This window comes from Pseudogymnoascus destructans, assembly GCF_001641265.1.
Source record: "Pseudogymnoascus destructans isolate 20631-21 unplaced genomic scaffold scaffold_2, whole genome shotgun sequence".
Lineage (NCBI taxonomy): Eukaryota > Fungi > Ascomycota > Leotiomycetes > Thelebolales > Thelebolaceae > Pseudogymnoascus > Pseudogymnoascus destructans.
In genome coordinates, this window is record NW_020167521.1 from 526,771 (window position 1) to 538,975 (window position 12,205).

General features: G+C 47.0%; 1 protein-coding gene across 1 annotated transcript; it reads right to left on the bottom strand.

The window, feature by feature from the left end:
- Window positions 1-1,835: 1,835 nt before the first annotated feature.
- On the bottom strand, window positions 1,836-4,000 carry YHM2 (Mitochondrial DNA replication protein yhm2). The gene is made up of 5 exons (XM_024464498.1): window positions 3,644-4,000; window positions 3,347-3,540; window positions 3,110-3,224; window positions 2,336-3,008; window positions 1,836-2,212 (listed from the first exon to the last, which is right to left on the bottom strand). The coding sequence occupies exons 2-5, from the start codon at window positions 3,443-3,445 to the stop codon at window positions 2,158-2,160; spliced, it is 942 nt and encodes a 313-aa protein (XP_024327920.1). The 5' UTR covers window positions 3,446-3,540; window positions 3,644-4,000; the 3' UTR covers window positions 1,836-2,157.
- Between the last annotated feature and the right edge of the window lie 8,205 nt (window positions 4,001-12,205).

Here is a 12,205-nt window from a genome sequence, read left to right on the forward strand (position 1 = left end):
GGATTAAGGTGAATGAACAGTGAGATGGATCTGAATTAGCATGTACAGTTGTTTGTAGAGTAGATGTACAGTGGATTGCAGTGTGGTCTGTGTGCAGGTACTTCAGTGGCCTGAGTGACTTTAGTGACTTTAGTACTTTATTGTGTAAGCACTTTGTGACTTTAGTGACTTCAGAGCAGGGTGGAAATGGGAAGGGAAATGGGAAGGAAAGTAGCAAGGAAAGGGGAAAACAACAAGGGAAGGAAACAAGCAAGGGAAGGGAAGGAAACAAGCAAGGGAAGGGAAGGAAACAAGCAAGGGAGTGGGAAATGTCAGAGCATGTCCCGCAACTGTAGTTACAGTAGCGTGTAGTCTGGTAGATTGGTGGTAGGTGGGTAGGGTAGTTAGGGTAGTTAGGGTAGTGGTAGATTGGTGGTAGGTGGGTAGGGTAGTTAGGGGTAGTGGTAGATTGGTGGTAGGGTAGTGGTAGATTGGGGGAAGTAGTAGCGGAAATGGTAGGGAAAGTGAAATAGCTAAATACAGTAGGAGTGGTAGAGGGAGTAGTGGTGGTGAAGCAGTGGTGGTAAAGCAGTGGTGGTGAAGCAGTGGTGGTGAAGCAGTTGAAGCAGTGGTGGAGCAGTGGTGGGGCAACGGTAGAGTAGTGGGTGGGTGAAGCAGTGGTGGAGCAGTGGTGGAGCAGCAGCGGTAGAGTAGTGGTGGAGTAGTGGTGGAGCAGCGGTAGAGTAGTGGTGGAGCAGCGGTAGAGTAGTGGTAGAGCAGCGGTGGAGTAGTGGTATACTACTACACCTAATACACACAGAGTTATACCCAGACGACAGACGACAGACGACAGACGACAGAGACAGACGGTAGACGACAGACGACAGACAACAGACGACAGACGACAGACGACAGAGCAGACGACAGAGACAGAGACAGAGACAGAGACAGAGACAAGACGACAGACGACAGACGACAGACGACAGACGACAGATGCCCCCATCCCTCCTTAACGGCTGGCAGCTGCCAATCACGCCAATCACCCCCCCCTCCCACCGCCGAGCTCTCCCAAAGCATCCCTAGCGCCTTCACCTGTCTCAGTAGCTCCAACTAGCCCCTCCTAGCGCGTCATCGTGGGATGAACTCCACATGGACTCCAGATGGACTGATGGACTGTGGACTGATGGACTGTGACTGATGGACTGTGGACTGACTGATGGACTGTGGACTGACTGATGGACTGTGGACTGACTGATGGACTGTGGACTGACTGATGGACTATGGACTGATGGACTGCAGATGGACTGCAGATGGGAGTTGGCCCATGTTGGACGCAACCGTGGTTTTAAGCTGCGTCTGCCTCTAAGCTGCGTCTGCCGTGGTTGCTATACGCTGCTCTGTGGGATCTGTGTGATGCTGTAGAGGTGAGGAGACGTAGCACATCCCATCACAGGACATGCACATACTAACTGCCCTCCCTCCTCCCTTGACTACAGGCAGACAGGCAGGTAGAGATCGGCGATACGGCGGGCGGCGATACGGCGGGCGGCGATACGGCGGGCGGCGATACGGCGGGCGGCGATACGGCGGGCGGATGTTAGTTACACCGCGCATTCCACCGACGTCATTATCACTTTCCCCTCCCGTACTGACACTGACCTGATCTAACCTCTCCCCAAATAACAAACTAAAAATAAATACATTAAATATATCCCGTACCGCGCCCCACTCATACGGCGGAGGATTGCGGAAGGAGGCGTAGATGACTAATCACACTCTTCCATCTTTTCACACCCTGCACAGCTGCAAACAACTTCTGTTTCACACGTGGGGCGGCTGGGGGGGGAGATGTAATAAGGTACGGTATGCTGGGGAGTAGAAGATGGTCACTTGGGGTAGGGAGGGTGCGTTTTGGTGCCGAGGGATGGATGACGAGGACGTACACATGCAAGGAAGACAAGAGATGAAGGTGCAAAGGTGTGCACGTTCTACACTCTATCAATCGAGGTCCCTATCCCATCTCTGTAACTACAACTTGTAATAAAACGGGAAGAAAAAAAAAAGAAGCCAATCCCGTTCCGTCCTGTTTCTTTTGCGCGCTAGAACCTATCGTGACAATTCGTCTTGCGACGTATGCTCCCATGTATGATGGATTGTTTAGATCCCACAAAACGCCGTCTAATGCTTCGCTGAGACCGAGTCGCCCGTGAGTTTCTCGACATAGCTCTTGGCCCTGTACAAAGAATAAATCGTCAGTAAAACCGTCCGCAGCTAATAAGGGGCGGTGATGGACAAAATGCCACCACCACCCACCACCAGAATCGAGAGAGAGAAAAAGAGGAAAGGAGATACTCACATATCACCCATAGCAACCATACAAATCGTCTGCCAAACGCCCAACCCAATACGCGGCACCACGCCACGATAAAGTCCCTTAATCCCATTCTGCGAGTAAATATAGCTAAACGTCTTCCCCACCGTCAAGTTCTTCGGCCTATTCGGATCCGCAGTCTTACTCTGCATCTCCACGCGAATAACCTCAATCGGCTGATTCCACGCCGACAGTCCACCACCCAGCCCACTCGCCAGGATCTTCTCCCACGCCCCCAGCGCAGCGCCCTCCTCCTTCCCCGTCGCCTTGCGAATCCCGGACTCGGCAAGACGCGAAAGTCCGAAACGGGACCCCCAGTTCGTCATCTGCCGGATCGCCACGGCGTTGACGCCCTTGTTGATACCCTTGATGCCCTCCTTGCGGTAGATGTCCGCGAAGGTGGCGAAGGTGGATTGGGGCGCGACGCCCGTGGCGGCAAGCTTGGTCTTGGTGATCTCCACGGTCTTCATGCAGGTGCAGAAGCCCATGGTGGCGTAGGCCTGCGCGACGCCGCCGGCGACGCCGCCGCTGATGCCGGCGGTGAAGTCGCCGGCGCCGAAGGTGCGGGCGTAGTATTCGGCTTCGGAGGCGACGAAGAGGAGGACGGCGCCTTTGGTGGAGGCTTCGATCCAGGCCCAGGGGATGAGACCTTGGTAGACTAGAGGGAAAATGTTAGATGGGGTTTTGGGGGTGTGGGGTTTGTGAGGGAAAGCTGGGGGAAGCTGGGGATGTGGATTGGGATGGGGATGGGGGACTAACAGCCAAAGACACCGCCTCGGCCCCAGATGCGGCCCAGGGCGCCGGCGAAGGTGTCACCGCGGTTGGCGGCCATGGTGGTCTTGGTGACCTCCAATGGCTGGCCGAGAGTTGTCACCTAATGCAATTCGTCAGTGGTGTGTTCCCATCATCCAATCTCCATCAGGCCAATCCCGATTCTCGGCATCAGAAATCGGGACAAATAGGCATGTGGACACGTGGTATGGTATGCTCTCTTACCTCGAAAAGATTCAGGCCTGCTCCGAGGAGCAGGTTGCTGAACTTGACGGGCTTCTTCTCCAGCTTGGGAGGCTGAGTCTCGACGAGGGCGACGGACATGCTGGCGGATCTGTTGCGTTTAGGGGGTCCTGACCAAGGAAGACGGGATGCTTCGTCGCGGAAAGGAGATGTCGTGAACGGGGAACGACGCTGGGCTGGATTCGGGGGTAAGTAAGTGTGAGACCGGAGGAGAGCGGAGAGTGTGTGAGAGTGTGTTTGTACTGGTGGTGTTGGGTGAAGGTACGAGGATGTTCTTACAGATATAACCGAGTAGCGCTTGATAACGGACAGGGAAGCCAAGAGTTTCGGGTCCGGATGGGGGATATCGGAAGGTTGGTTGGTTGATGCCGGGTTCGGAAGATTGATTGAGCGATGGGTTTTGGGTTTCGCGATTGAGTGAGTGATGTGAGTGATGTGAGTGATGCTTTGATAAGATGCAAACCGGGATAATATAGTAAAGTGATGGATATTAAATAATTCAGGGACGAGAGGGAGGGGGGAATTGTGGCTGCGGCTACAGTCTGGACGACCGATTTTCAGGGGATCATGGGAAATGGGTGAGGTGGTGCAGGGGTGAGTGGGCGTGTTGGCGTAATTCAACGGGTCAACAGTCGGTAAAAAAGTTGGGGATGGGGGGAGGGGAATGGCTTGTGAATTTTGTTTTTTTGGGGGTGTTGGGGCCTGAGGCAGGAAGTGGTGAGGTGTGTGAGTGAGGTGCGAGGTTCAACAACAACAGTATCACTAACTTATGTGCGCTGGGAGTACGGAGTACCGCTGGTTAATATCTTCTATCACTTCAGGATAAGTGTTAAATCTACCTACCTTCATATTGCTTCACAAATCTAAACGCTACAGTTGCAAGTAGCGATTTTATTAAATCTCCGAAAGTCGGCGGTTTATTTATTGATTAGTTATTGATAATTATAGTCAACCATCATCCCCCCACCCCCCTAAACCATCCACTTTTCACACAGCACAACAGACCAACAGACCAAGCTCTCCAGTTATTTCGAAATTCTAGAGGCGAATTGGAATGCCGACAGATATGTTGATCATCCCTTTCTCAGCATTGAGCCTACAAGAAATTTCCGATTTAGTCAATGTGCGAGGCGGAAGCTACGGCGGCAACTTCGGCTGGAGGCCGCTGCTAATAAGGGCGCTAACGTCAACGCGTTAGGCGGAGACTACGGCAATACGCTGCGGGCAGCTTCGGCTGGAGAAAACAGACTGTGAAGGTGAAGCTGCTGCTCAACAAGGGAGCTCACTTTCTAGATGTTTGACAGTAGCTATAGTACGGGATTTATATTACATTACGGCGAATATTAACGTATGTGCAGGTTTTGAGTTGCTTGAAGAAGATCATCGCGAAGCACATCACGAATGCCTCTCATCACGACTCGTGACCAAGAGATGAAGACCAGGCTCCGACCATTCCTAGATGATAACCAGGGCTTCAAGTACGCCCCACTAGAGATTCTTCCCGTGCAGCTTACGGACGTCTTCCAGAAGTACACAAAAGACCGTACAAAGGGTGTTTACAGGCTCTTGATTCTTGACGGACATGGAAGCCATTCTACTCCTGAATTTGACCTGTTTTGCAAGGAGCACTCAATTATCACACTCTGTATGCCTCCACACTCGTCACATCTTTTGCAGCCACTTGACGTTAGCTGCTTTGCAGTTATAAAACGGTTGTACGGAAAACAAATTGAGGGGTATATGCAGGTTGGAGTTAGTTACAGCCTACCTTATGGCCCGCAAAGACTCTATGACACTTAATGTGATCTGTAGTGGCTTTGCAGCCACTGGCATACACCCGTACGACCCAGAATGGGTGCTCTTGAAGCTGAATACTCAATTATGGACACCAACCCCACCTCTGCTTCTCCTGGACACTACTCGGTGTTCCACCCACTCGCTTCGCTCGTAGGTGGCGACAGCAAGTTGTGCGTGCGACAGCAAGATGTGCGTACACCGCTATTTTGATATATAGAAAAAATAATAGTATTCTTCATAACGTAGTATCTACAATGCCTCAAAATAACGATCCTACTATGATTGCTCGCCTTAATGAGGCCCAACAGTTCTTCTTAAAACAACCAAGTACATATACAATTGCTTGGGTTGCAAATAAATTCAATGTCAACCGTGAGACACTCCGACGTCGTATTACGAGTACTACGTCTCCTCAATTACCCCACGGAGGTAGCAATCGAGTCTTATCTCAATCGCAAGAGACCGCGGTCTGTCAATTCATATACGACCAACTTGAGCGCGGGGTCCCTGCCAACCGATCTATGATACTACGGGCAGTTGCAGACTTACGACCTAATCGTACGATACCATCACAACGGTGGCTACAACGCTTTCTAAAAGCACACCCCGAATTTCATACAATTCACACGAAGACGTTAAATACACATCGGAAGCAAGCACAAAAGAAAGGAGGTGTTTGAGGAATTCTTTCTCACATATAACGCCCTTATTACAAAACATCTCACATATAACGCCCTTATTACAAAACATAACATTAAGCCATATAATTTATGGAATGTTGATGAGACAGGCTATATGATTGGGTGTTATAAGTCTACGGCTGTTATTGTACCAATCGGTGTAAAGCAGTGGACTGTTGATAATCCTGAGAATCGGCTCTCTGTTACTGTAATTGAGGCAGTAAATGCAAGTGGTGCTGCACTTGCAGAAGCTATCATTATCCCTGGCAAACTTCATATGGATTCATGGTACAATGATGACCTTGAGCCAAATGCTCTCATTATTGTAAATGAGAGCGGGTATTCAAACGACGACATTGCAATCCAATACCTTATGCATTTTATCCAACTATCTGCAGAGCATATGGCACCAGATGATACTCGCCTCTTATTACTTGACGGCCATGACTCTCATAAAACAGAGCGCTTTCTTACATTAGCAGAAGAGCATAACATTGTTATTTGCTGCCTTCCTGCTCATACAACACATCTATTACAACCTCTTGATGTAGCGGTTTTTAAGCAGTGCAAACACTTTCATCAAAAGGCACTTGATCAAGCAGTACGTAGCTACGACTATGAGTATAAGCTACGTACGTTCCTTTCAGACCTCCCGCAAATCCGACGGCAATCTCTAACTGTCCGTACAATTCAATCTGGTTGGAGAAATACAGGACTATATCCATATAATCCTCCACTTGTAATTGACAAGATACAAGAGACTCGGAATCAAACACCTGATTATGAGCCATTTGCTTCATATAATATTATCTCAACACCGAAAACAACTATGCAAAGTGTGCAAGCGGTTGAACATTGGCAGAAGAGAGCAGAGGAAGCTTTCTCATTGCCTTCAAGAGAAGGGTTTCAATCATTTGCACGTGGAACTACAGTTGTTCTACACCGGGCAGAGCTCTATAAGACCGAGCTAGATATTATGACTCTACGTGCAGTAGAGCAGAAGGCAGCAAAGGCAAGGGCACGGAAATCACTACAGAAAGGAGGGCAGTTATATGCATCAGATGCACGGAAAATGCGGGAAGAGAAGAAAGCAAAGTTGCAAGCAAAAGCAGACGCAAGAGCAGCAAGGGAATCGGACCAAGTAGTAAAGCAGCTACAAGCGCAAGCACGTAAAATCGAAATTGAAGAGCGTAAGGTTGAGAGGAAGCGGGTAGCAGAGCGGAAGAAGGAAGGGTTGAAATCAAAAGTGATCATTTTACGGTATAGTAAGGATCAAAGTGATAGTAGCAATAGTGGCAGTAGCGATAGTGATAGTAGTTCTATTGATTTTATGTTTTAATTATATAGTTATATAGTTGATATATAAGGCGTCTTTTTCATCGTTTTATGTGTCGCACATCTTGCTGTCGCACGCACAACTTGCTGTCGCCACCTACGAGCGAAGCGAGTGGGTGGAACACCGAGTACCCAGGACTGTTGGGTACCTGAAACGCCCCATAATGTTAGTCAATTGGACCGTCAGGCTACTGCAATTAAGGAATCTGTTCAGCGCCATATAGCAGGCTTCTCAAGCCCTACAGAGCAGGCATTCCAGCAGCTAGTAAAAGGGTGCCAAATGTCTATGCATAATGCGGTCCTTCTTGCGGACGAAAACAAGCAGCTACGGGCTGCAAATGAGAGGCAAAAGAAGAAGAGGGCTGTAAGGAGGTCGTATATAGCTAAGGGAGGTGTTTTAACGGTTCAGGAAGGCCTAGAGCGGGCACAAACAGCAAATATAGTGGTTGAGGGTAGGGTTACAGGTGAGCTAGCAGACCTGCAAATACGTGCGCCACGAGCATGTAGTATGTGTAGATCACTCACACATACTGCCCGTACATGCCCATTAAAGCAGGTTCCTAATTAGGGTAGTTTTAGAGGTTTTAAATAGTTAATTGTTGAGTTATTAACCTGTAAAGTGTTACGATATCAAGTGCGCCTTGCAGCTCGAGTGGGGGTTCAGGGGTGTGGGGAGCTTTCCGGGGTTGGAGCGAAGTTTTCAGTTGTGGAGTGAATTCTCAGAACTGGTCTCGCTAAAGAGAATTCACTCCACAATAGCTGTATATAGATCGAGCCACTGCTCGAGTGCTCCTCTTCTCTTTCCTTTCTTCTCTAGATTGAGTTTAATTCATAATACCCAACTGGCGCCCTATGCCTTGGTGAACCGTGACATAAAACTCAATCTCTCTTATACCTCTTTTCCTGCTCTTTGAGCTGAACCCTCTTCTGAAATCGAAATCGAAATCCACTCTTTGAAAACCCCAGAACCAGAAACCTTATCCTGAAGTCAATTCCAGGACTATCTCCAGGCAACCCCTCAAAGTTGGCTTTCGACATTCAGCTCGACACACACACACCACCTTCGCAAGTCAGACCTTTTACAACGCTCCCTCGACAAGGATATAACTGTGAGGGAAGTGCGCTCCTCTCGAGTGGCTCCTACGGCCAACAACTGCACAATAGGGCCTTTGGCAATATGTGTCTGACTTGACGATATAAACCGAAATTGAAATAGCAACTCGCTATTGTAATGGTGGGTTAGTAACTAAGGAGCGATGACGTGTAATGAATCATAGATGGTTGTAGCAATCGTTGAGTAGTATTGCTCTTGTTGTTGGTGTGATAAGCCAAAATATGTATAGTGACTTGTAGGTTTGAGGAGGAGATTTCCAAGTTTGCTCTTGAGTTTGATAGCAAACTGAGTGCAACGAATGTCAGTATGACAGTAACCTTAGTGGCTACTATGGCTGCCTGTTTGTAAGGATCGTAAGCCTAAGGGTCTCTCAGGGAACCAGGTCAGGAGGCAGGAAGGTATCGTATTCTGTAAGCACAATAGGTCTACGTAGATACATCGACTATTGACTGGAGGCCTTCTTCCGAGGCCTCCAACCCCTTTTATCTATGCACCTTGTGCCCTATTTTACCGAGCCCTATGGGCCGCTTATGAAAGGGACCTCACGTGGTGGCACGTGATGGCCTTCCTTACACTGTTTCCATAGTTGTTAGTGGCTGTGAGCTGCGATTGTAACACCACCAGCTCGAGTAGCTTCAGCTAATATCATAACACTACCCCCCTCCCATTTGAGATTGATCTCCTGATTAAGAGTAGAAAATTTTAAAATTCAGTTACTTCGGTTTTTTAGGGTATTTCTAATGGAATGCTTATGTGATCTCTAGTGCATGTTCAAAATTTGTAGGCGGGTGATTCTTCCATGCTGCTATGTAAAATAACTTTTTTTGTAAGTGCTTTGAATCCAGAATTTCCTCGACTTCCCATTCGAGTTCATCATCCACAATGACTAGAGGTGATGGTTCCTAGTGTTAGCCACTTAATGCATCATTTGAATCAAGTCTTAAGAGGTTGCTGTGAAAGACAGGATGTATCTTCATGCTTGGTAGTAGCTCTAATCAATATGCCACTTGCCTAATTCGTTCGAGAATCTTATACGGACCAAACTTGCTTGTGATCGAGTTTCTTCAATGGCCTCTAAGTCCTGATATTTTGTGTAGATAGCCATACTTGATCTCCAACCTGATATCTTGGTGCAGCTTTCCTGCGTTGATTTGCGAATATCTCCATGCGAGTTTGTGAGAGTGCGATTTGGTCTTGCAGAAACTCCCAAATATCTTTCATGCTTTGTATCATATCCTTGTGTTCCTGTGGCGCTATTTGGAACTCGCTGTTCTTAATATCAAAACTCATTCTTGGCTCGAAGCCCTTATTTGCAAAGAATGGGCTGATTTTTGTAGAGTCTGAAGGTAGAGCATTTGCTGCAAATTCTGCCATGCAAAGATATTCGACCCAGTTGTCTTGGAGATAGTTAACATGAGCTTGTAAATATCGTTCAAGTTCTGCATTGAACCTCTCAGTTTGCCCATCCATTTCTGGGTGGAAGGCAGTAGACAATTTTGTTATAACTTTCCAAACTTTGCAGAGGATTTTCCACACTGCAGCCACGAACTGGGGGCCTCTGTCTGAGATGATTGAATTTGGTAAACCATGGTGTTTCCATACATGCCGAAGGAGTAGCTGTGCTGTTGCTTATGCAGTTGTGCCTTCTTGGCCTGCAAAGCATGGGATAAAATGGCGTTCTTTTGTAAGTCGGCATGCTATGACAAGGATAGCATTGTTTCCTTCACACAATGGCAATCCTGTAATAAAGTCGAGTGATATGTCCTGCCATGGCTGGCTGCCAACAGGGATTGGTTGAAGAAGTCCATTATAAGCATCTCTTGTAGGTTTTGATCTTTTGCAGATATGGCAGTTCTTGATGTATTGTATAATTGTCTTATCTATCCAGGGCCAGTAATACTATCTTTTGATAACCCGAATCATCTTCCCAATGCCAGGGTGTCCCATTGCTGGTTGGTCATGAATTTCTTGTAAGAGTTCGACGTGAGCACTTTCTGGAACCCAGACTCTATTATGATAATATAAGAGCCCTTCCTTCACCTCACAATATGCTAGAGCTATGTCTGGACTGTTTCGTTCTCCATTCTGAAGCTTCTGAATAGTGTCTTTGCATAAGCTGTCTTGAAGTTGCGCAGTTTGGATTTTGTCTAGAATACTTGCTTCCTGTAGGTGGACTGGCACAAGTTGGATGTCTTGATTCACCTTAGCATCTTCGAATTTCCTTATCTCTTGGAGGTCTGGATGGAGTCTCTTGAGTGGTAGCAGGGTTTGAAGTTGTTGTTTTTGGCGGTCATCATCTTCGTTCCCTTCTGGTCTATCTCCTGGTCTTCGAGTTAATGCATCTGCTTTTCCGTTCTGTTTCCCAGGTCGATATATAATTTGAAAGTTAAACCTTGACAGAAACTCAGCCCATCGAGCTTGCCTTCGAGTAAGCTTCTTTGTTGTCATGAAGTATTCAAGACTCTTGTGATCTGACAAAACTTGGACTGGCATTGCTGTGCCCTCGACTTCTGGTCTCCATGCTTCGAAGCATCTGATGATGGCGAGTAACTCCTTGTCATAGATTTCGTAATTGCATTCTGCAGGTGCCATCTTTTTCGAGAAGAATGCAACTGGATGTAGGATTCCCTTGTCATCTTTCTGTGACAGTACCCCTGAGGAAATAAAATCTGAGGCTTCAGCTTCAACATAGGCTGTCTTCTCTCTATCGAAATGTCATAAGACTGGGGCTTCTGTGACAGTCTTTTTCAGAAGTGTGAATGTTCCTGACATGCTTCTGTCCATTCGAAGACATGGTCTTTTTTCGTTAAGTTGACGAGTGGTTTCATGATGATTGAATAGTTCTTGATAAACCTTTGATAGAACACACAGAATCCGATAAAAGCTTGCATGTCCCGTAATGATTTTGGTGCTTTCCAATCGAGTATGTTGTTCACCTTTCCAGGATCCATGCGAATTCCATTAACTCCAATGATGAGTCCTAAGAATTTTGTCTCTTGAACAAAGAATTCGCATTTTGCTATATCTGCTTGTAGTCCTAATCTCGAAGCCTTTGTAGAACCATTTTGACATGCTTAACATGTTCCTCCTTACTTGTGCTATAGACAAGAAGATCGTCCATGTATGCAGTGACGAATTTGTTTATGTATTCCATTAATGTTTCATTCATATATCGTTGGAATGTTGCTGGGCCATTCGTAAGTCCAAATGGGAGAACTTTGTATTTGTATGATCCAAATTGAGTTTTGAATGTTGTCATATCTTCGTCCTCCTCTGTCTGCATGCGAATTCGATTAAAGGTATGTCTAATATCAATCTTTGTAAGATATTTGGCACCCGTGATTTGAGCCAATGTTTCATCAATGAGGGGAAGTGGGTATGAGACTTTCCTTGTAATCGCATTTAGTTTGCGATAGTCTACGCAAAATCGAAGTCCACCTCCTGGTTTGCGTACAAATAACACAGGTGAGGCAAATGGTGCTTTGCTAGCTTCGATGAATCCTTTGGTAAGATTGTCCTCCACGTATATCTTCACAAGATCAAGCTCTTCTCGAGACATGTTATAGAGTGGTGCATGCCCTAGTTTTGAGTTCCCTTCTAACACAATGTGATGGTCTGCATATCTGTGAGGCGGGAGCTTGTCTGCAGCCTGTTTTGAGAACACATCGAGATATTTATGGAACTCCTTTGGGAGGATCAGTTTTGGGTCGATTTCTTTCGTTTCCTCCTTTGCTTGTTCAGCGAGTATATCTTTAAATGATACTGCAAAAACCTTAGCTCCTTTCTGCTTCCGAAGCATATTGAATGGTGCAGCTCCAATCATTGTAACAGTGCATTTGTTCTTGTTCTTATAATGAGGTTGGAGGGCTGGCTTCGGAGCTTCTTTATCTTGTATTTCCTTCTCAGCTTGGGGAC

Coding starts and splice junctions, on each gene's coding strand:
- YHM2 (XM_024464498.1), bottom strand. CDS start 3,445: ATGTCCGTCGCCCTCGTCGAGACTCAGCCTCCCAAGCTGGAGAAGAAG. Junction 3,225..3,346: donor CAGGCCTGAATCTTTTCGAG/GTAAGAGAGCAT, acceptor GAATTGCATTAG/GTGACAACTCTCGGCCAGCC. Junction 3,009..3,109: donor CCGAGGCGGTGTCTTTGGCT/GTTAGTCCCCCA, acceptor TTTTCCCTCTAG/TCTACCAAGGTCTCATCCCC.